The following is a 23,233-nucleotide window of genomic DNA, read 5'->3' as shown; positions in this document are numbered from 1 at the left end:
TCCTGATGGGCAGGACCCAACCTTGTTAACTTCTCTAGATGCTCCCTACTTAATACCTGGCACCACATTTGCCATGCCTGCAGTCCTGAAGCTAAAATGAGCAGTACGTCCCATTCGATTATGAGCTTGGCAAGTCCAAGGTCCTTCAAAACATCAGTCAAATACCATCTAATTCCAGTAACTTATTGGGTGTTTATAAAACCACCCTAGAACTTTCCTAGAGATTAATTCACAACAGTATTGCTGACTCTGCTTCCATCTCGAGAAGCGATCTGGTCTTTCCACTGGCTAACCCGCCCTCAGCACATTTCCACGTGGGCTTTCCCTGTGGCCTCCTCCTCACGAGCTGTTTCCTCTGAAGCTGAGGCACAGCCTCCTGCTCTGGGGAGGCTGAAAGTTTCACTTAGGTGAAGGAGGGAGTTTCATCTTAGGTGAAGCTTAGGAGAGGCGCGCAGATCACAGGTGTGTGAGGGGGCACGAGGCCCGCAGAGCCTGCGGCCGGGGCACCGGGCTCTGGTGAGGCCGATCGGCAGCAACGCCGCGCGGTTCCCAACGCACACGTGGTCCCAGCCCCGATGTCCCCCAGACGGTGCCGCCGCCGGGCCGCCCCTCACAGCGGGCCCCGCCCTCCCGGGGCCGGGCGCACTCGCCGAGGGCCGCGGGAAGGGGCCAGCCCGGCCGCGGTACCGGCCCCGCCTCACCCCGCCGGCCACGCCCCCAGTGCTGCGTGACGCACGGACGCAACGCACGCACGAGCGCGCGCACCGGCCGACGCCGCGGCCCAGCGTTTGAAGTTGGCGCGCGATTCGCGCCCTCGCCCCGCCCGCCGCTCCCAGCCTGCCCCGCGCGGCCGCTTCCCCGCGCGCCCGGCCGTCCCTCCCCCCCAGCCCTCCCCGCTCCGGCCGCGGCCGCGGCAGCCGCGCTGGCGCACGCGCATTCCGCCCGCCCGCCGCCATTTTGTGTCCGAAGCGACTGTGGAGCGATTAAACCGCGAGCTGGTGCTGGGCGCTAGCGGCGGCCGCGGCGGGGCGGGCGGGGCGCGGCGCGGCGGCTCCGCGGGGCCCGTGGGCGGCGCGGGGCGGCGGCGGGGCCCGGCGGTCGGAGCGAGCTCGGCGGGGTGCGGGCACAGGTAAGCGGCGGCGGGGGGTTTGCAGTCGCTTTCTCCGGCCTCTAGGTGTCACGATGGGGCTCCGGTTCGGCTGGGGCCCCGCAGCGGCCGCCGCCGGGGAAGCAGGGGGCTTTGTCTCCCTCTATCGTCCCCAGCGCGGCCGGCGCCTGGCCTGCCACCGCCGCCATTCCCCACAGCGCGGCGCTGGGCTGCGGGCCCGCCCGGGCCTCCCTTCCCACCGTCCCCGCCCGGGCCGCAGCTGACCGGCTGGCCCCGACTCCATTTTCTTTTTCTTTGTCTCCTCCGCCGCGCCACCGGGGCTGATTGCCGCCCCCTCCTCCCCGCCACGCGAGCGGCCGGCACCCCCCCCCCTTCCCTTCCCCTCCCGTCCCTTCCTCCTCCCCTCCCCCGCCCTCCCCGCCCCGCCGGGCCCGCTCCGCTCCCCACCCGCCGCTTCCACCACCCCGCCACCCCCTCCGCCCTCCCGCTGTCTCCGCGCGAACCTCAGCGGGGCTCGGCCCGGCGCCCTCCACCCGCGGCTTCCCTCGCCGTCCGCTCGGCTCCCGCCCGCGGGGCGGCGGCGGCGGCTGCGTGTCCCGCTCCTGCCGGCCGCCGCCTCGCTGCGCTGGCGTGTGCTGCGGAGTGAGAGGCGCTGCGAGGCGCAGAGCGGGACTCGAGCTCCCTCTGCAAGGCAGGCTGAGCAGCGCCATGCAGCACCGGGACGCGGGCACGGCTGGGGGGCGCCCGCTCTCGCCGCGCTGCCCGGCCACCAACCCCCCCCGCACCCCCCGCCCCGCTCAACGCGGCCGCTCGCGGACGGCGGGGACCGCGGGCGTCCCCCCCGCACCTCCCCTCTCCCCAACCCTTCCCCTCCACCGGGGCCGCCACCGACCCGGCGACAAGTTGTGTCACTTGTTTCGACTCGGCCCGGGCTGCGGGCCCGCCGGGGCTCGGTGCTGGGCGGCCGCTCTCCGCAGCCCGGCGGTTGCTCGGGGATGGGCCTCAAAGCTCATCGCAAACCGGGGGTTTATTCCCTCTCTGGCCTGGGTTTGTTCGGCAGGAGTGAGGGGCGAGGGTGGGGGGAAGCACAAAACCCGATTCTTTCTGTGATGCAGAGGAGGAAATCGCACATGCTCCGTGTCCAAACAGTTTGCGTTTTGTTCTCTACATCAACTTGAAATTGCTCCGGTAAATGTGTTTGTACGGTGTCTGATTTGGCGTTGCCTTAGCTTTGTGAAACGCCTTCGATACAGGGGTTTTGGCACGCTGTATGCATCCTTTTCTGGTCCGTGTAATCCTCAGGACTTGCCTGCTGGTGAGAACGAGCTCGCTTTCCTGTTTGTGACTTCCTTTTTTTTTTCCCCAGTCTTTTCCCCCTTAAATAAATGCGTGACTGCTCCTCAAGTCCTGCCAGATACTGAATCCTGGTAATAAACTTCAGAGGTGTTATTAGAAGTATCTGAAATACTGTTTACCACTTCCATTATACTCATTTTTTGTTTCAGTGCAGGGAGTATGTAAATATTTTCTCAAGTTCTCCAGTTTATTCTGCTTGTGCAGAGCCTGTTGAATTTGCAGGAGTCTGTTGGGTATAAGAAATAGCTCCATATTGTATTCAAGCTGTAGTTGTTACTTAAGCTATACCTAGCATTTTGCTTTAGTAGGGAAGACATCATTAGGACTGAAGAAAGGAGGAATTTGAGCATAAAGACAAAGCAATGCTGCTTTTTTTTTTTAGGTTGATAGATTTCTTTTACTGAACTTCAGTTTTGCTTTTTTGGATATATAGGGCTAGCTCAATTTGAATGTCCCCTGTACTTGTAGTATACATGAAAGATATTGGGATGCACAGAATGGCTTCATAAACACTCTTGAAACTTCATAGGATATTTTTGAGGGTTAATGTCTAGCAAAAGGTGCAAAATTTTACTTCCTATAGCTTCAAGTGACCGTGCAGCTGAAATAATACATCAGGTGTTGTCCAGTTTGGACAGAGCTGGGGGAGCTGTCACTACAGCGTTAAGGTTGCTGGCAGCTTGTGTCTGCAGCGTTACTGAGGGAAGGAGCTATTTCAAGAACTGCTTTTCACATTAGCAGGCTGTATCTGGAATATGAACTGTAGCTAATTCATGTGGATCATTACCAGCTCTTGTGACTGCAGGTTGATACCTGCCTGAGACCATTGCTGTTGTCTTGAAAATGCCAGAAGCTGACCCACATTATTATTGTGTGTATTTAGCATTTACCCCAAAAAATAGAATAATATGTGATTACTAACTTAAGAATTTCTGTATAGAACCTATTCCAGAACTTCATTTCTTCTCTTCCCCTTAGTACTTCATGTCCAAGAACTGCTTTTCTAAGGGAGGTTTTTAGAAGTCAGTTGTTAGGCACGATGAGGCTCATCTGCTCTTTGAGAAGAGCCAGCCTGTTCCTTGCCCTTATCCCTCCTACTTTGGCAGATGCCTCATCGCTTGTAACAGCGAGCACTGTTGAGCTCTGACTTCTTGAGAGCTCTTCCTGCTCTGTCTAAACAGTTTTCTTGTATACCGGCTATTTCAGATGGATTATCTGCATAAAAACTCCCTGGTTTACTCATTCTGGCAACTCTTGCTTCTCTTACCTCTTCTTTACCAGAGTGGGAATGCTTGAGCATTAGGATCACAAATATTGCTACTTCCTGTGCTTGTATGTGCTCTAGAAATACCTGTAACAAGGAACAGTCACAGCTGCTACCTGCACATGTGAAGGCACACGCTGACTGAACTTCTGGTGTTCAGCTTTCACAGTGGAGCTGAGAGAAACCAAAGCCTTAACTGCGTCGCAGTTTTGTTTGTGTTAACTTACTGAACTGCACTGATTTGTTTGCTTAACTTTAAACCACTGTTCATCCATTTGGCTCTAGTTCAGATGCCCAGTTCAGTCTCTGTTGTACAAAACCTTGAAATGTCAATACAATATCAAGCTCTACTGCTCTGCAGTGCTATGTGGTCTTAGAGACAAGCACAGATTCAGGAAGTTTCCTTTTTTGTTGTTCAAAGGGTATATTTACTGCTCATAAAAGTGGTTAAGAACATGGCTTTATTTTTTTACATTTTTTGCTGAAACTTAGGAATAATCTTTGTCCTATACTGACTGTAACTTAAGATTTTTATTTTTTTTTACTGCAGGATATTTGAATTTACTTTAAAACACTCTGTTCTGCTTCTATCCTGCTTATTTCCAATAATCCATCATGCTTTGGGAGTTAAATGAGATCTGCTTATTCTAGGCATATTTTAAGACAACTAAATAGTAGCTGCTTGGCTGAGTGATCTTGGTGTTTTCTGATAAACAAAAATAACGCTGAAAAGTAGAATGAACGTTGGGTGGATAGTAAGTTTTATTTTTCAGGTCGTATGAACATTCAGGTAACTGTACACTGAACAATTCAGTTTTGGCATCTAATGTAAATTAAACTTAAGGTGAAGTTCCCCTCATTTAGTATTACAAAGACTTGGAAACTATCAAGCCTTAATGTCTTTTCAATATGGTTCTTAACAGGTGAAATACAGAAGTAGTAGAGACAGCTCTCGAGAACTGTGCAGTTAACGTTACTTAGGGGAGATCTGGGATAGAATGGTTTCCTGAAGAATTGTTCTTTAACTGTCCCTACAGATGAAGTTGAGAGTCATAGATGTTTACAGTTGCAAGGTAAAGGTTTGTTTTTAGAGATCCTTCAGTTCCAGCCTTCCCATGTTTTACTGTCAGCTACCTGAGGATTTCGGTTTGCTGTATGAAGCTGATATGGAGAGGCAAGGCCAGGTATGTTGAAAAGCATTTACAAGCACAAGAAGTGCAGCGACCAGGTAGGATGTGCTGGCCAGGTAACTCAGGGGAGACTGCTGTACTGATAGCAGCACAGCAAGCTGTGCTGCAGGGTATTTTCTTTGCACCCTATAGTTCAGGTGGTATGCCCAGATACGTATTTTGTCAGTCAACTGTTGGAATCATCTTATTTTTCTGTCATAGCAACAAACTCGTGAAGTTTATAGAACTTCATGGGTTTCACCGAAAAGCTTCACTCAAATGTAAAGACACTGTGAACTAAGTTCAGCTTATACTGAAAATCTTATTTTACCTCTCTTCTTTTTTCCCCAGAATCTAACAGTTTCTGTTGACATAATTGAACTTGTCAAATTCTAACAAAACAGAAGCCAAATCACAGATTGTTTGGAGCATGAAATATACCTTTGTCTGTATTAATATCATTATTAGAAGCTTGTATGTGTCTCATACATCAGCAGGTAAAGTAGCTGTCTGTAGAGGAGAAAGTAACTTGGCCCAATTGTAGAAATAATATTACTTACCTTAATTGGAATGTCAAAGTAATCCTTACCCCCTCTTTCAAGTGTTTAGAATTAAGTTGCTATTCTGAAAGCTTCTGAAATTCCTCTGTTTTTTTAAGGCAAAAAGGTAAAAAAGACACAAGACAAAACATAAAAAAATACCCCAAAAAACCCACCACCAAAGTACACTGGGGAGGTGAGTGAGGCCTTGACCAATGTGTTTTTTTTCCACTTCTAACACTGGACTGTCCCTAGCTGTACTATTGGAAGGACTACTGTGTAGTTGATGCACTTTGGAACACTAGGGAAATTCCAGGAGGTTGGAAAGGTGCTGGTGTGTTAAAAGGAGATGGAGTGGATGACTGAGGTATTTGATTGGCACTGCATGATGTTAATACATATATAGTTTACATGTACTACCAGCTCTCCCATTTGTTCTTAGTAGAGGTTTTAGTTAACAAGGAGAGGAAAAAAAAGTATGTAGTTAATCTTAGTAAATAAAGCTTGAATGAAATAATAGCTCATTAAATGTATTATTTGACTTTGTTAAATGTATCTGTATATATTGAGGGCCTTACAGAATATAAAAATTAATACTGAATACCAGTAAGTGCTATTAAGTTCAGGATACCTCAGGAATAGTCTGGTTGTGTACAAGACTGAACGGTTTCCATGGATGTTCAGCAAAAACTGGTGATTGCTTGTCACAGTTTGTTTTCCTTACTGATTTTCTTGGTGCACAATGTCTGTTGATCTAAATCTTTGCGTGATAAAACTGTGGTTCATGGAAAGGCAAATAGCACTAAGGCAGCCACTGTGATTGCCAGGTGAAGTAGATCCAGTCACATTTGTGTGCTAAGGCTGCTGTATGTGAAGCTATACACCTGGGAACAAGGTGATTCAGCTGAATGTAAATCAAGGCATGTGGCCTCCTAGAAAGCACTGACTGAGCTGCATTGTGGAGTCAGAGTGGCTAAACAGCTTAAACATGAGTTTCCAAGGTGATGCTGTGACAAAGAAGCTAATGTAGTTTTAAAATGCATTAATGGAATGAGTAGAGATGCATTCTTGCCCATGTGGGGTGGGCTGGAGTCATTACCAAAATATTGTTTAATTGTTCTGGCATCAGCACTTAGGAAAAAAAAAAGTGCCAAACAAAATTACTGTCTGCAAGGGAGATTAATCTCCAGTTTGATGGAGAGCTAGGAAGTAATGCCATGCAGTGAAGTGTTCAGAGTTTACTGTGCAGCTGCTCGACAAAACTGAGAGGTGACTTGATTAGAGTCCTCAGGCATCTCTCTGGCAAGGTAATACTGGATATTAGTGAGCTTTTTTTAATCTTACGGACAAACACAAGGAGAATTTGTAGCCAGATAAGTTTAAATTAGAAAAAAAGTTTTTCACAGCGAAGGTGATTAACCATTGGACTATGATATGAAGAGCAGTTGTGTATTTTTTACGGTCTTTGAATCAAGATTGTGGAAAAATTCAAAATTCAGCCAGCTACAAGGTGCTGAACTTTTGTTTCGTGTATGTAGAGAACTGTAATTCATAAGAGATCAGACTCAGTGATCAAATGAGAAGTGATCATGTGAAAGAAAAAAGATGGGGAGAAGCTCCTCTTACCACCTTCCGTCTTTTTGAGCAGAGATAGATTTAGGACTTTTCCTTAGAAATCCAGAACATGATCAAGGCAGTAAAATCTTCTGAACAGGAGAAAGTAAGCAGGTATTAATATACGTTGGAGGTGTGGAGGCGTATCAAAATAGAGCCCCATATATTTACTCCAAAAAGAAGTCCTTATCTGTGGCTACAGTATTAGTGAGCTGTTTGTAGGATAAATGTTACTCCCTTGCTGCTGGGTCATGTTCAGCTTGCTGTCTCCCAAGTAGCTGTAGGACCTTGTGAGCAGCACTGCTGTCCTTCCAGTCAGTCCCAGTGCTCAGTGAGGGTGAACCAAGGTGATTTTTATGGAATCCACTTCAGAAAATACAGTTTAGTAAAAGTGTTATTTATTCTATGTGTTACAAAATTATTTAATTGTATTTTATTTACTGCATTTACATGAACTGAGTGAAATTATTTTACATGCAGTGATCATTTTAAAGTGGATGCTGAGTAAAATACTGAATTAATCAGAAATGAAACTAGGGAGATTGAAGCTGCAGAAGAAGGAGCAAACAACGCTTAGTAATTATGTGCTACGATGCATAATGTGTGGAGACTTGACACAAGTGTCTGGCACTTTCCGAACTCTCCAGAAAGTTACAGTGAGTAGCCTGATGGTGGACTAAGCATCTCTAGGTAGAGACTGCTGAAAGCTTTAAGTACTTTTCATGAATTGCGTATGTTAAAAAGGTGGGAGGTGGGGAAATGTAAGCTTGAGAACAATCCCAGCTGCAGAGCTAACTTCCATATAATCCACGTGCTCCTCTGGATGGTCATTTCAACAAAAGCACCTGATGCTTGAGTTTGGGAACTCTGGTTTCTCTTGGCTGTTTATAAGATGGTAAATAGGGCAGCTCTGCTATTGCCGCTTGTGCTCGTTACAGAAATTCAGTCTGTGTGCAGTCTGATTACTGTTCTGTGGTTCCTAGAATTCACACAAGACCGACTTTTAGGTAGATGCAGTGAGTTTTATGGTGATCCTGTACCTTGTAGAAGGAAGAAATGGGGGAAATCCACCACAACTGATGGAAAACCTCTTTTGGTAAGAGAGCCTGGAAACAGTGTAGGTTCAGAAGGGGATCAGCAGCTCCAAAGGCTCAGATCCCTGATCCTGTGGCTGGGTGTTGGGATGAGGGTGGTAAACCACAGATGTGACTGACTGCTCTCCCTGCACAATGTTTCCCATTTGAACTTTTGGAGACAGACTGCTGGACTAGATGGACACTGATCTGTCTTTGCAGGGTATTATTTTAATGTTAGCGTTAGAAAAAGGATTTTTTTTTTCCCTCAACCTATTGATAAAAGCTATATAAGTGAATTTACAGCTCTTGCTATGTTGGGAATAACTCTGAAGCATTTAGGAAAGTGAAAGCTGTGGTTTCCCTGGAGAATGGAGTTGGCTTGCGTTGGGACTGTTGTGACCCCATTGCCTTTCACTCCTGTTCTGGCAATTGCATTGCCAGGTAATGACTTGGTCAGCTGAATTTGCTTCCTCTGTGTGTCCATCCATTCCCTCCCATCCCCAGCCCACCCCCCCAAAAAAAAAAAAAAAAAGTGCGGGCAACTAATATAAGTGGATGTGGAAAAACTGCAGCTCTGGGTTTGATTTAAGCCTTTTTGGAATCACACCTCAAAATATTTTTGGGTAAGTAGAGGCTTTCTGGAAAGTTGAGACCACAATTACTGATGGCAGCATTTAGTTATTTGTAAACTTTTTTTAGTGTTTTGAAATGGAGTGATAAACTTTGCTGTATGTTTAGAATCACTATCAAGGGAATTGAATTCTCCCATTTTTTAATGATGAAAGAAACATCGTTGCTCTGGACTGGCTCCTGGAAGAGCTTTTGGCTGCAGTGGAACTAGTAGTGATTTTTGGCCAATTATTTCACCTTCTTGTGTAGTTTCTGTGCCTTCTTTTATTTGATTTGTGGAACTGTTCCCTTGAAACCACCTATAACATCCAGAGATTTAAAATGAAAACAGAAAATGGTACTGAATTAAAAATGCCCCCCTGGTTTGGACTGTACATACTTGACATAAATGTAACAATACTACGTTTTAAAACAGGAGCTTTTTACAGTGCTGTTTACAGTGGAGGTGCAATATGAACTTTAGTTTTGCTTTCCCACTATGTACTGTGAGAGAACCCATTAGAGGTACTTCAGGAGTGTTCAGATAACAGGTTGGAAAAAAAAATCAAATTTTTAAAGACTGGTAGTTTCAGTCAAAGTTTATCAGATCATTAAAACCTTTTTTCTTTTCTTTTCTTTTTGGAGGATGGAAGAAGTTAGTGTTTTCCAGCATTCCTGCTGAGTATATAACTTACTGCCATTTCTGATCTTTGAAGAGAGATTTATCGCTTCCTGTGGCAATACTGAATACTCAAAAGGTACTCATTGATTACTTAATCCTTGCCTACCTTCCATATTAATGCATTCCTCTCCTTCCTGCTCAGGAATGACCACTGTTGACTCCTATCTGCTCTGAGCTACTAGAGCATTATATGAGCCCAGAGCAGTTTACACTTGGCTCCTGTAGTGTGTGGAAATAGTTTTGTCCTGTTGAAGCAGCTGCATCCTCTCCCTGTTCTACCAGCATTTTGACCTACATGAAGAATAATTTGGCAGCTTCCATGACAGTATGATGGAGGAAACTATCAAATAGTCAGATGTCTGACTTACCTGACATGACATCTGTAACATTTTTGCAGACATCTGCTTTGAGTGGCTTGTGCAAACAAATCCTTAGGCATGTTTTCTCCAGCTCCACCAAATTCAAAGAAGGGAGATAGCATTGAATGTCCTGCTCTGTTATCAGTCTGGCTCTCCCTGCTTCATATGTACATGATCCAGAGCAATTGTTGGTCAGTATGGTGTTTTAATATTTATTTATGTCCCAGAGCTGCGTTTTCAAACAGACTGTCCATGTGCTGGCAGCCAGGGAGCCTCTTCAGCCACCTCCTGGCACTCAAGATATAGCTTCTTGTTAAGATTCTAGAGAAAAGAGCACACTAGTTTCTTTAAAGACAGATTTTTCTTTTTCATTCATTTGCATTTACTCATTGTCCTGGGTTTTCTCCTGCAAATTAAAAAGAAAAATAAATTAGGTCCTTTGCCAGCACTGCTTCCAGCTTGTCTGTAGGAAGTTCATATAGGAGCCTTGTCCGATGTTGATCTTTGTACAGCCCTTCTTTGACTTCACTGGTTCAATCCTGGGGTCAGTGCAGGGCTGGCTTTCAAGTTAGATGACAACGTTTAGGGTTCTTTTTAGCAAATATTTTAAATAGCTGTAAGATTAGAGTTTCCACAACATCTCTGAGCAACCTGCTGCAATGTTTGACCACTCTTGTTGCAGCTTGCTTGTTGCATCTTGTCCTTTCACTGTGTACCTCTGATGGTGTGGTTTCATCTTCTCTTTACCCTCCTGTTAGGTAGATGAAGGCAGCAGCAAGGTTGTCCCTTGGCCTTCTCGCAGCTAACGGTGTCAGTCTGCTCTTGCAGGTCTTGTCCTTTAGAGCCACATCATTGTTTTCGCAGTCCTCTAATGGGCTCTTTCCACTGTATGTCAGCATACTAAGCTCAAAAATGGACGTGTGGAGCACTTAAACTTTCGGCTTATCCCTGTTTTCCTTCAAACTTATAAAATCTTCCCCATATGTCAAAGATCTGATTGGAATGTAAATTTATGCAAGGTATTTTATGCCAGAAAATACACTGGTTACTGTAACAGAAGTAGGCTGTCTTCCAGGAAAGGAGGATGGGAGTGGCTTTTCTTCTCCCTGGGACATTACCATGGAGTGGATCAGGACGACTATGCCTTGCAATTTTGAAATATGCGGTGCTGGGAAGCTTTGCTCCTTATGTTGTACATGAGCAAGCTGATGTTCCTTGAGCAGTGTCTGAGCTGCTTACTTGAAAACTCCAGTAACTTGTTTACTTATGGAGAGTCTGTATAGACCTTGTGAAAAGAGAACAGCAATGGTTGTGCTTTGTAGTAACGCACCATCAGTTGTAATCTGCACATATCCCTGTATCCCTGAATTTGTGTTGTCTATAGTGTGGAAAAGAAATACAATTATTATTGGTTTGTTTCTTTTTTCCTCTACTAGGAGATTGGGTGCAATATTTATTCAAAACGGATCCTTTCACTTGTTAAGTCATTTGCCAAGCAGAAGATTTGGTTTTGAAAATTGGAAGAAAACTATTTCTTGATTCAAAATTTCAGGAAAACCCAAGTTAGGATTAAAAAGTAGCAGCAGGTAAAAAGATGCTTTCATTCCTTTAGGTGTGCTCAATTGAAGAGTCCTGGTGTGTTTTGTCAGGTGAAGAAACTTCTGAGATAATACAGTTCCAGGCAGGAGGTGTTTGTTGTGCATCAAGTGTCTTCTGAATTTAGAAGTCCTTCACTCTTAAGGCTTTTCTGTGTTAATCTACAAGTCTTTAAGAAATAGCAGTGTTCTCCAGGATTACAAGTCAGGAATAAAAACTCAGCTACTGCCTGTAACTATTTTACATGCCAACCGCCGCTGTGCACAAGCTCTCACCAGCACAGAACTTGGCAAGGATGCAGCTTGTGTCAGCAGTCTTCGTGTGCCCTTAGCACCCCACGTATCCTCTGAGCATCCCCCTTACTGGTCAGCAAATGCATGTAGCACAGGTGATTTTTTACAGAGTAAGCATTAAATAAAAGGAGGTCAATTCCAGATGCTTTTTAGAAAAGCTTACTATCCCTGAACATCCAGAGCCCCAACAAACTTATCAGTAGTGCTCTGTGAAGCTGATAAACAACTAAAAATAGACTTGCCAAGGAGAAAATGAAGCCAGAACCCAGACTTGAGTGCCTTGTACTAAATAAATGACAGAAGAACCGGTGTGGGGGGAAAAGTACTTAAATTCAAAGGGCGTAGAACTAGTGTGAAATTCAACACTCCTTGACCTGCATCACTGAGTGCGGCAATATGTGCCTCGCTTTAGAATTACTCCAGTGGAGTTGCTCACTCTTCCCAGGGTTTCTAGGGTATATGCAGACTGAGGACTGAACAGGATTACAGATGAGAAATAGTGTGCTGACGTGTAAATATTTTAGTTCTGTAAATGTGGATATTTTAAGCTCTTAAGTGATTAGGGTAATGCTTTGCAACCTTTCAATAAGCTGAGGTTGTTCCTTCTCACAATAATAAGGTTAGAAGGCTGGTAGAGCTGATTTTGTTACTTTATTGATAGTGTTACTACATCAACAGTATGTAACAGGTTATATTTGCTCTAGTTTACATCCCTTTAACAATAAAAACTGCTTTTGTTTTGTGATTTGGTATTCCAAAGCACAGCAGGAAAAGGACATCTGAAGTAGGCATAACCGGATCTAAAATGTCACATTGCGCCCTTAATTTGACATGAGACATTCAGAGTTTTAGATTGTAGGAACCATAAATACTACAGAGTTTGAGAACAGACAGAGAGAGGAGTTTGTAAAACGAGTTAATTCTTCCTGGTGAACAGCATTAAAGCTGATTAAAATATTCTTTTGGTGCTCTTTATGATTTAAGTGAAGGGATCCTCAAGCAGTTATCAATGCTATTCTTAGACGTGTAGGACTACGCATTTTCCATTAAACAAGCATGAAACATTCAAACAGTGCTTTTTTTTTTTTCTCCCCCCCCCCCCCCCCTCTTCCCTTTCTCTTTTATGTAGTTTCACTAGTACGACTCATCTGTTCTGTTCCAGAGTGTGTTCTGACATCAAGAGCTGCATGAAGAGTAGCCATCATGAAGAGAACAAATCAGTCCAGGCAGAAGTGCAGAAGCGTCAAGAACATAAATGTAAATTAAGGGGTTTTAAAGTGTGGTATGTGTTCCATGCTGAGGCAGTAGTTTCCTGAACGCTTAAAAGTTACCCTGTGCTGGAAGAAACCCTCTTGCCATGCTTTTCTTTTGGCTGGCCTGAGTGTTTGGGCACACCAGAGACCTGGTCTGGATGGAAATAAGTATCTTTTTGGCTGGGTGACTCGTGGCCTGGATTAGTTTCCTGACCAGTTAGCTGCAGTCTTAGAAATGCTTGTGCTATCATAAGGAATAGTTTGGATGATGTGGGTGGGAACAAGCAGGCAGTTTAAAGGCAGGGATGGCTTCTCTGGCAGAGTTAGTGTGTCTGGAAATGAGGCCTTACTTCTGGTGGAAAGGTTTATTATCCTCCAAGGTCGACTACCTTTGTGGGATTTTTCTTTTTGCTGCTTCTGCTTTAACAGTTGATTGTAATGGCACTTCTAGGGCTTGATGTATGAGAATGTTTGGAACATGAGTCCAAGTGAATTAGATACATGTATAAAATAGGTTAAACTGCTTAAAACTTCAGCATGAGGACCACTGTCTAGGGCTCACCTGGGTTTGATTCTGTTTACATCTGTTCTAGGCATTTATTAATTCAGATGAACTTTTCTGCAATCTGTGATTTAGGCTCCAGGAGTTTGTCTTGTCCATCACCCTTTTCCCATGGGTGTTTTCAAAACTCTCCTGGAATTTCCTGTCCCTGCTGCAACAACAGTAAGCTACACATCTACGTTTGGTAGCCTGACATTAAGTTAACTACCACTGACTTTTAGTTTTCCTTATATGCAGTAGGGTGTAATTTGTGAGGTGACTAACAGTTGCTGCTTGGACAGCTGTTGTTCATGGGGTAGGACCCATGTTACCATCCCAGGGATGAGCATTTCCTGCTTCTCTGATTTGAAGCCTGAATTCCCTTCTCCAGGCAAAGTATCAGTAATTAATGAGTACTCATGCAAAGATAAAAGGGTACTTGCTCCCAAAGGTTTATTCTTGGATACTTGTTCATCTAGATGAAGCCTTAGCAGAAAACAAAATCCAAATACTTGTACCTTATTATGAAGTCACCAGAATGCCAGGAAACTCGTTGCACTGGTCTCTTTTCAGGTGTGGTACTGTCTGGTGTTGCTGTTTTGGTATCATGCAGCCCTGCATGAGATGGCCAAAGAATCCTGATCTGGTCAGCCTGATTTTGAAGAAACAACTTTTTTTTTCTCTTAGCAGTTTAATAGCCTAAATAAAAGCCTGAATTAATGTGGGAGGCGCGGGGGGAAATGTCCACAAATACGTGTTGATAAAACTATTAGCCTTTTCCAGTATCTACCTGCAATATTAGACTTTTTGTCATAATGGATTTTACAGACTGTTTTTAGCAGAAATAGTTTTCTGTTGTTCATTGCATTTCATTCAAGTATTCTACTGGTCTTTTGTGAGCTCCTTCATCACTGTTCTATTATGAGGTACTGTAAAAAGGAGGGACTGATTAGTTTTATGACCCAGCATCAGCTGAAAGTGAATTCCTCTGTGACTGCTGCTTCTAAAGTGTAACTCTTTCTGTATCTTACACCTGATAAAATTGCGTTTGTCCTTCTGAAATGAGCTGTTGGGTTAGAAAAATAGAATACCTTTCTTAATATATTAAAAAAGGAAACATTAAAAACCAGGTTGATACGGAAACGTTTAATTTGCATTTCCTCGCTTTCATTAGAGAATTCTCTGGGTCACTGAAGAACTAATGTCATCCAGTGAGACTCCACTAGCAATTGTTGGAAGAAATAGGGAAAATTTAAAACTAAAATTAGAAGAATGTTGGGAGTGGAAGGAGACATTAAGGAAGAATGGAACAAAGTTTAAGAACAAGAATATTTACTAAAATTGACCTTAGTACCTTCTCAATAGAACTTTAGTTCTCCAAATCTAAAGGAAAAACAAGGAGAAAATCTTACTTCCAGAAATAAAGCTGCAAGGCTTCCACCGGACTGCTTTATTCATTAAGGCTTACCACGTCAAGCTAAAACTCAGTTCTAGCCCAAGTGACTTGAATGTGTTCAGGATTTTTTGTCACTAACTGCAGTGGTCTTTGTTATTGTTTCTCTTCACAATGCAAGTTTCAAGCAGTTGATGTTATTGTGTTATGCTTTCCCCTCCATTGTAGGCTGCAGCTTATTACGGCAGAATTAGCTTTATTAGTGCTGGGGAACCATGATTCTGGGGCCTTTTGCTGCTGTCAGATGCAAGGATTAAGAGGGAGCTTGTTCTGCAAACAGCTGAGGAAAGATATGGAATTGAGTTTCCTTCTGTCTTGCTGGGAGACCCTGTATATATTCGCTCCGTTTTCATGTCTTACACTTCTTCCCTTGGGTTGTTGATCCAAAGTAACTGGTTAATTTTATCCTGAGTAATTGCAGAAAATCACAGGTGTGCTACTCGCAGACTGAAAAATAGGGTTCAGTGCTGACCAAAGGCTCTTATTGCTTTGAATTATTTCACAGGACGTGATGAATGTTTGAAAGAACTCTATGATCCCTGGGCAGCAGCAGCATCCAGGAGGATTATTTTTGTAGATTACAGAAAGAGAGTGGGGAAAAAATAGAAGGGGAGGGGTGGGAAAGCCTGGAGGTAGTTGTAGAAATGTCATGGGATGCATTTTGATTGTAATTCTACACCACACTAGCTGTGGGTAATCAATGTCAGGGACATGGCTTGGCTGTGCTCTTGGGAGTTCAGAATGGTGAAAGGTAAAGATTACTTTTGATAACATCTGGCTGAAAATGTGCTACCTTCACATAAGTGTATGTAAAAGGTAACTGGTTCACAATTAACCACTGATGTAATAAAGTAGTACTGTGCGAGTTTGATCACAGTTAAATGCTGCTGACCTTGAATAGGAAGTTGCCCACAAACTGACCGTGACCCAGAGGGTTGCAGGATGCTTGAGAGAAAGCAATTTCACTGGTAGATGGCACAAAGTGGAGGGACACAACTCAGTGTAGCCACCCAGCTTCTGGGCCACAAGGGTCTTGGTGCTGGGCTTTGCTTATAGTTCTAAGCTGGCACTGCTGCTTCAGGTGCCCTGGAACTCTTAACCTGCTCCCTTCTGAATGCCCAAACATTCTTGTGGGGTATTGGATTGGGAACTCAACATGTTCTAACATAATGAACTGGTTTTCCCTGCATTAGTTTTCAGCTGAAATTAGCTTGTGATTGAGTTCATTATGGTGACTGAATTATTCTGTCTATGCAAAGGAAGGCAAGAGGTGAGAGCAGCTCTTTTGGCAGCAGTGCTGTGTTTTCCTGTCTTATAGGGATTATGAAACCATTAGGCAAGTTAATAATCTGGTCTTCTGTCTGGTTAATGGGGAGAAAGGTGGGTTACTCTGGATGGTAATTTAGTGTAGGGATCCACTTCAAAGCTTTGAATCACTGTCTGGAAGGTTGTGCTCTTCTCCATGCCCTATTTAGGGAGGCCAGCCTTCCAGCCCAGACACCTCGGTTAGGTAAGCGCCAACAGGACTTCAAACATTGCCAGAGCTGACTGGCTGCGCTCGATCCCTTTGCGCAGGGTCAGTACTTAAAGAAGCCATCCTTCTACAAACAACTACATGTTTACAGTGGCAGCTGTCATTCCTGTAGCTTTTTTCCAGATTTCTTAAGGCTTCTTCACATTGTCAAATTCTGCTTGTGGGTGCCTGACCCTACAGAGAACTCTCCAAGCTCTTTTTCCTACCACCATTCCAATTGTGTTAGGATTTTTTGCTTCTACTACCACACTGTGTGGAGAACAAGAATTGACCTGCTTTGAGAAGAGGTTGCATGTACACCTAGTTCATGTTTGCAATTTCTTGCCTGTCTAGGGGTACTACTGATATACCCAGGAGACTGGGAGCAATTGTAGTGAATAGTGAATAAGAGCAATGCAGTGCTAGGAAAGGCTGTGTTCAATGCTTTGTGTTTAGTATAGGTCTATTTGTCTTAAAAAAAAGTTACATTAATGCCATGTTCATCTTGTACCAGGGTATCCCTGCTGCAGGAAATACAGAGACCTGTTAAACTGCATTGTCTTTGACTGAACCTAGTGGGAGGCTTTTCAGAAGAAAGATACGGCTGTTTCACGATGGGGAAGAGCGGCCAAGTTCTCCTGCAACTACCTTCCCTCTGCTAATGTCCTGAAAAACAGAGACACACTTATTGACTGCAAGCAGGAAGAAGAAAAAAAAGAAAAAAAAATGCCTGTTTGTCGTTGGATGCACCTTTAAAAGTAAAATCTTTCTCTTGCTTTAGGCAGAAATATTGCATAACTAGATCTTTAGGTGAGGTTTTTGCTTATTCCTTGTTCCAGCTTGCAAATGTTTACAGGGTATGCAGAAGAAACATAAGTCTCTCATGTTAACATAATCCTTTATTTCCACTCCTGTATCAGTTTTAATAAGTGGCTAATCAATAAGTGTCTGAGCCAATTTTGGAGTGGGATGTGTATGTGGATTGACTTGAGTTCAAAGTCTGAAGGTGGTGCATGGGGTTGTTTTGCTTGCAGTAGGGTAGCTGCTGATATTTTCATTATTTTATGAAAACCAAAGATTTATTGACAGCTAGCACATGGCTTCGTTGTTTCTATTGATTTTTTTCTTTTTTCCTCAAGTGAACTGTATAATATAGCACTAAGTCTGCTTTTCAATTGCTTTGAATGCCCCACAGTTTTTGAGAGTGTATCTTGTTTGGCAAAAAATTAATATTTTGCTTTTATTTGGTCCATGAAACTTGATGCAGTTCCAGGTTGTGGTGTGGGGTTTTTTTTTTTTTGGTGTGTGTTTGGTCTTTTGGTGTTTTTTGTTTTGGTGGTGGTGGTGGTTTGTTTTTTAGATGTTGGCTGAGAGGCAGGTAAATGCCTTTTTCTGACAGTAGCTTTATTATAAATAGCCCAGCTAGAAAAACATGCAATAGCACTACCTGTCCTAATACCTGAACATCTGTCTCTGAGTTTGTACTGTCTGCATTGACATCTAGAGCAAGTTGTCGTTAATGCTTCTACAATTAAAATTTTGCAGGATTGCATTAATTGAATGCTCTGTGTCTCAGTCTTTTTGTGTTGATGTGGTGACTTTTATCAGCCTTGCTGTACTGCAAGCAGTGTTAAATCATGTTCCTGTCTATTAAGAGTTCATACCTTCAAGATAAATACTTTGCTGGTTAGGTGTGAGGCTTTTGGAAGGGACCTGGAATGGCAAAATGCTGTGTAGTAGTTTGGCTGAGACCTCGTGTGCTGCAGTCAGTAGTGCTAGTTGGCTTTAAATTACTTTCTCTCAAGCAACCTTTTGATTCCTGTTACTGGAATAAGATGTCAGTTGTATCGTGTGCATACCCCATCTTATTTCTACTTGTTTCAGTTTTTTAGGTGAGTTGCTCATCAACTATTTGAGAAAGCTTAGGCTTGTTGTTTGGATGTCACAACTCATTACCTGGCTAATTGGGTTGTGACAGTGCGTTGAGCTGTTCAGTGACGCGGTGTGTCTCATTTGAGTTGGGAGAGCCCGTTGAGCGAGCATGTGTGTAAAGATGAGCTGAGCTATTAAATTAGAATTGTGGTGTTGATTGCAGATGTTCTTTGCACCTTCTTTAGTCACTCTCCTTTTGGAAGTTCTTATCTTTCAGGTTTTTTTTCAGTCTTGATTCACTGAATCATTTTCTGTTAACCTCCTCCTTTGTTTTCCTTTTTAGATTCAGTCATTGTAGAACTAAGCTATTGGTATAAGGTACAGTAACTGGTAGGAAGAGAGCTGAAGATAAAAGCCAGAAATAAAAGGTTGGGAGAATGGTAAGACAAAATACGTTCAGCAGTTTTTATTCCTAGTGTTCTGCTGTAATGCTCTTAGTTGTAGCAAACAACACGTGTTCTCTGAAATATCATAAATGTTTTCTCAGAACTTGCCTGGGTAATTTTCAGGAGTCTAAATGGGTAAAAAAGGTTGAGGAAGATCTGCTTCTGTTAAAATTAGTGGAAATGGAAAATCCTCAGCAAGCTGCAAGATCACATCCAGTGAGTTGATAGTATCTTCTGGTGCCTCCTCTAATAAATATAAAACTTTCCTCTAAAACCCTCTTTGTGAAGAAGGAGGATTACATTTTAAAAAAATAGAGAAAGGAAAAAAGCTAGCAAATGCTTTAAGACAAAATGGTTGAGAAGTGAAATGGACAGGCAGCACAAAGCTCAACACAGCAGAGATGGAGGGTCTCTCCAGAGAGCTGGTTTAATAGGTGAGAGCCTGTACATTTTGCTTCCTTTTCTCTTTCAAGTTTAGAGACCATCCCTTGTTGCCCCATTTTTGTTCGAAAATCCACACTTCAGAAGAAATCGTGGTAGCATGATGAAATTTTTGAGCTGGCTTAGACATGGCATAGGACTCCTGTATATTTCTTTATCTTCATAGTACATTGTTAATATAACCTGGAGTGGTTTGTAGTTTTCTTCAAAATATGTAACACTTCCTGTGCTGGCAAGAGCCTGGTTTAAAAACAATGGTTTTCAAATTTCTTTACTGAGAAGAACAGGCTGCAGTGCGTAGCATGGAATAGGCAGGAGAAAATGTTCATCTGTACGCTAAATTTTGAAGCGTGGGAGGTCTGAGTCAGGATGGACTGGAGGGCAGGGCAGGAGAACGTCCCTCTGTGCCGCTGCAGAGCGTCTCGCTCACCGCTGGAGGACAGCTGTGGTTTTCCGTCCGCTGCTTTGGGGTCTGGCTTTCTCAGGTTACTCTAGGGTAAGAGAAAAGCATCTCTAAGATAGGAGAGTTACACCCCTCATTGTGAGCGTCCTTTGAACAAAGTCTTGTGTGCAGGTGGTTATTTGGTCTCAGGGTAAGCCTGGCAAAACTTCCCGACCACGTGAACCATGTCCCAGAGCCTTCATGTACATGAGTGACCTGGTGTGACTCTGAGATGATACCTTCCTACCACTCTGGAGGACCTGCTTCTGCAGGATCCTGGAGGACACTGGCTAATCTTGGCTGTTTGGTTTGCTCTCAGGTGACTTAGGCAGGCTTGTTACCAACTTCGGTATTGGCATTTAATGTGAAGGTCCTTTATGAGAGTCCCCACTCTGCTCAGAGCTGCCTGTGTTTGTGTTGAGGTTGCTCACCTCTTCTGGTCCTCTACAAGGGACCAAAATGGAACTGCATTAGCTCTGCGGATGGACTCTTGCAATTTTTTCCCTCCATCTTAATTCTTTTGTTACCCCCCCAACTCCCTCCACCATGTTTTGTTTAGCTCTTTCCTTCCTTCCTGTTCTTGTTCAGAGACTTTTGGTCACCTGAAAATGCTTTTCATTCGCTTTCTCTCTGCACATACTTGAGATAATTGAAAAACAGTTTGCTCCGATTGTTTCGCAGTTGCTGTAGGCCAAAGACCAGCGCTCCGTTCTGATCGCCTGCTGGCTAGTGTTAAGTACTTACATCATCTTGTGTACTTCAGCTGTTTGTCCATATGGATTTGCTCTGACTTGAAAAGCTGACGGGTGGTAAAGGAAAGGAGAGGCCGGATTCCTGTAGGGAGTGCACATGAAGCCATATGTCAGTATTACTGGGTATCTGGTGCCACCTGGAGACTGCTGCTGCCCACATCATCATGAATATCAGGACTGCATATTAATAGATGTCTGAGGTCTGAGCAGGCTGAAGAACAATACGAGCTGTATTGTTCTCACAACAGAAGTGCAGGGTGTTAGAAAAGGTGGTAAAAGCAAGGACTTGTATGTGTCTTATAATTCTTAAAGCTAATGAAGACTGACAGCTGTTTCATGCTTATGTATCTCAAAAATGAGTACACAAGATAAATGTAGCTATTTGAAAGTAGAGTGGTGTGAGATTCAAGTGTTGAGCTGAGACAGGTTAAATAGGTTCTGTCAGCTGGTTTGAGAGACCAAGTGAGAGACCAATCAATTCACAAGTCTCTTATCAAATCTGGAATGGGAAGCTGAACTTAATCATAAGCTTTGCTAGGAAACTGCCATTTTTGTTACTTATTTCAGCAGTAAAATTGACCTTGGTAATCTCAACACTTAAGCAGTGGGTATAATGCTTCTGTTTGTAATGTGTAAACCACCTGAAACAAAAGTAGACTTGCAAAATACTCCTTTACTATGATATTTATTTTCATTTGGGGAAAAGGATGTAGCTGCAAAATTACTTTCTTTTAGCTATTATTACTCTTGAAACAGCCTTGTTGCAGAATCAGAATACAGGAATTTCATAGTATATCCGGAGTGTAGAGAAAAATGTTGGATTGTCTGAGGGGGAAGAAAAACTTGATTGGATGCATTTACAGACTTAGAGTTAAGGCCCACCTAAATGCTGAGCTTCAGTGTTACTATTTATGACTGTGTGGACAGATTTAACCTAGGTCCCATCAGAAATTATTCAAGTCCACCAGGTCTGAGTCCGCATCATTTAAATGGAAGTAAAATTTTACCTGACTCTGGTCTGCCTGCTGTGGCTCGGTCGGCCCGAAGAGGGCACCATGCATCATCTGAAGTAGGAGCAGGAATTGAACTCCATGATGCTCATGAAATATACGCTTGACTAACTTGATTATGTCCTTTTTTGTTGTTCAGAGAAATTTAAACATCCAGGAAATAGTAGCTTTTTTGACATGAAACAAGCGAGGCTGAAGTTCTTGTGCCTAATTCTTAGTGCTTTTTCTTCCTGGAAAAGTTCTGCAGTTCTTAAATGTAATACTTTCTTGAAAGCTGGCTTTTTACTTTTAGTGGTATGTTATTTTTATACCTTTAAAAGGTATAGCCAGAGATTGCCTCTGATATTGCTAAGCTATGTGAAGTGACTAAACGATCTCAATAAGGAATAATACTGCTTTACATCTTGCCTGTGGGATTTGTGGTCTTTGAGAAATGGGAACATGTGTATCGCTTCATCTCTCTCCTCCTTGCTTTCCTTCCTTTCCAAGAAACCTGTACAGTTGTCTGACTTCAGGCAGCGTTCTGTGATTGCCTTGGTTTACACTGGTAACAGGGTAGGGGTGACCTAGAGTTCTCAAATCTGATTTCTGAATATGATCACAGTATGTTGCTGCTGTTGAGCTGGTTGGTTTCGCTTGGGCTACTTGTCCCTCTCTGGGGGTTGTGCAGTTGTTAAAATGCACTGGATGGTGTGCAGCATTAATTCTCTTCTCTTTACAGCAGGAAGCTGAAATGGAAGGTGAGGCAGTTGAAGCGATTGTGGAGGAATCAGAAACCTTTATAAAGGGGAAAGAGAGAAAAACTTATCAAAGACGCCGTGAGGGTGGGCAGGAGGATGATGCTTGTCATATAGCACCAAACCAAGCAGATGGAGGGGAAGTAGTGCAGGATGTCAACAGTGGTGTGCAGATGGTGATGATGGAACAGCTGGATCCAACTATTCTCCAAATGAAGACTGAAGTAATAGAAGGTGCGGTGCCTCAAGAAACAGAGGCCACAGTGGATGATACACAGATCATAACACTTCAGGTTGTTAATATGGAAGAGCAGCCTATAAACCTTGGTGAGCTTCAGCTGGTCCAAGTACCTGTACCAGTGACTGTACCTGTTGCCACCACATCTGTGGAAGAACTTCAGGGAGCTTATGAAAACGAGGTTTCCAAAGAGGAAGAACCCATGATCTGTCACACCCTCCCTTTACCAGAAGGCTTCCAGGTTGTAAAAGTGGGTGCAAATGGTGAGGTGGAGACACTGGAACAAGCTGAACTTCAGCCACAGGAAGATCCCAATTGGCAAAAAGATCCAGACTATCAGCCACCAGCCAAAAAAACAAAGAAAAACAAAAAGAGTAAACTTCGCTACACCGAGGAAGGCAAAGATGTGGATGTCTCTGTGTATGACTTTGAAGAGGAGCAGCAGGAGGGTTTATTGTCTGAGGTCAATGCAGAAAAGGTGGTAGGCAATATGAAACCACCAAAACCAACAAAAATCAAAAAGAAAGGTAAGCTCCCCATCTGTAAGTGAATATTGTAAATGTATTTGTTATGATGGGACCTTGCAGTATGATTGAAGTGACTGAGTAGATGCAAGTGGGAGTAAAGCAGACATGCTTAATGTGACTTACTCTTTAAGAGTGCTCAGCTTTATTGTTTCCTGAGCAAACCTCCCATCTTCACCTAGGCTACAAAGGAGCTCATTTTCCTTGAGCGTGATGCTGTGGCGTTAGTATTCCCATAAAACTACAGTTGAAAAGGTTCTTCTCTTTGCTGTAATACATACATAAGAGTTAGTACATGTGGCTTACATCAGGAGCCAACATATAATTAGTTCTGTAGGTTTTTCCT

The 23,233-nt window shown here is 43.6% G+C and overlaps 1 protein-coding gene across 12 annotated transcripts in view; it reads left to right on the top strand.

The window, feature by feature from the left end:
- Positions 1-1,009: 1,009 nt before the first annotated feature.
- The window catches only part of CTCF (CCCTC-binding factor), a 33,006-nt gene continuing 10,782 nt past the window's right edge, over positions 1,010-23,233 (top strand). The window contains exons 1-4 of one of the 12 annotated variants that reach the window (XM_071814257.1): positions 1,023-1,129; positions 9,381-9,493; positions 12,795-12,922; positions 22,113-22,890. In XM_071814257.1, the coding sequence (XP_071670358.1) occupies positions 12,869-12,922; positions 22,113-22,890 (832 nt within the window). In that variant the 5' untranslated portion in view covers positions 1,023-1,129; positions 9,381-9,493; positions 12,795-12,868. Of the gene's footprint in view, positions 1,130-9,380; positions 9,494-11,212; positions 11,363-12,794; positions 12,948-18,640; positions 18,738-22,109; positions 22,891-23,233 lie in introns of those variants that run through there. The other 11 variants (XM_065848214.2, XM_065848217.2, XM_065848220.2 and 8 more) reach the window with 11 other exon arrangements.

Source organism: Patagioenas fasciata, chromosome 13 (genome assembly GCF_037038585.1).
Source record: "Patagioenas fasciata isolate bPatFas1 chromosome 13, bPatFas1.hap1, whole genome shotgun sequence".
Lineage (NCBI taxonomy): Eukaryota > Metazoa > Chordata > Aves > Columbiformes > Columbidae > Patagioenas > Patagioenas fasciata.
This window is presented reverse-complemented; position numbering and strand designations above follow the sequence as displayed.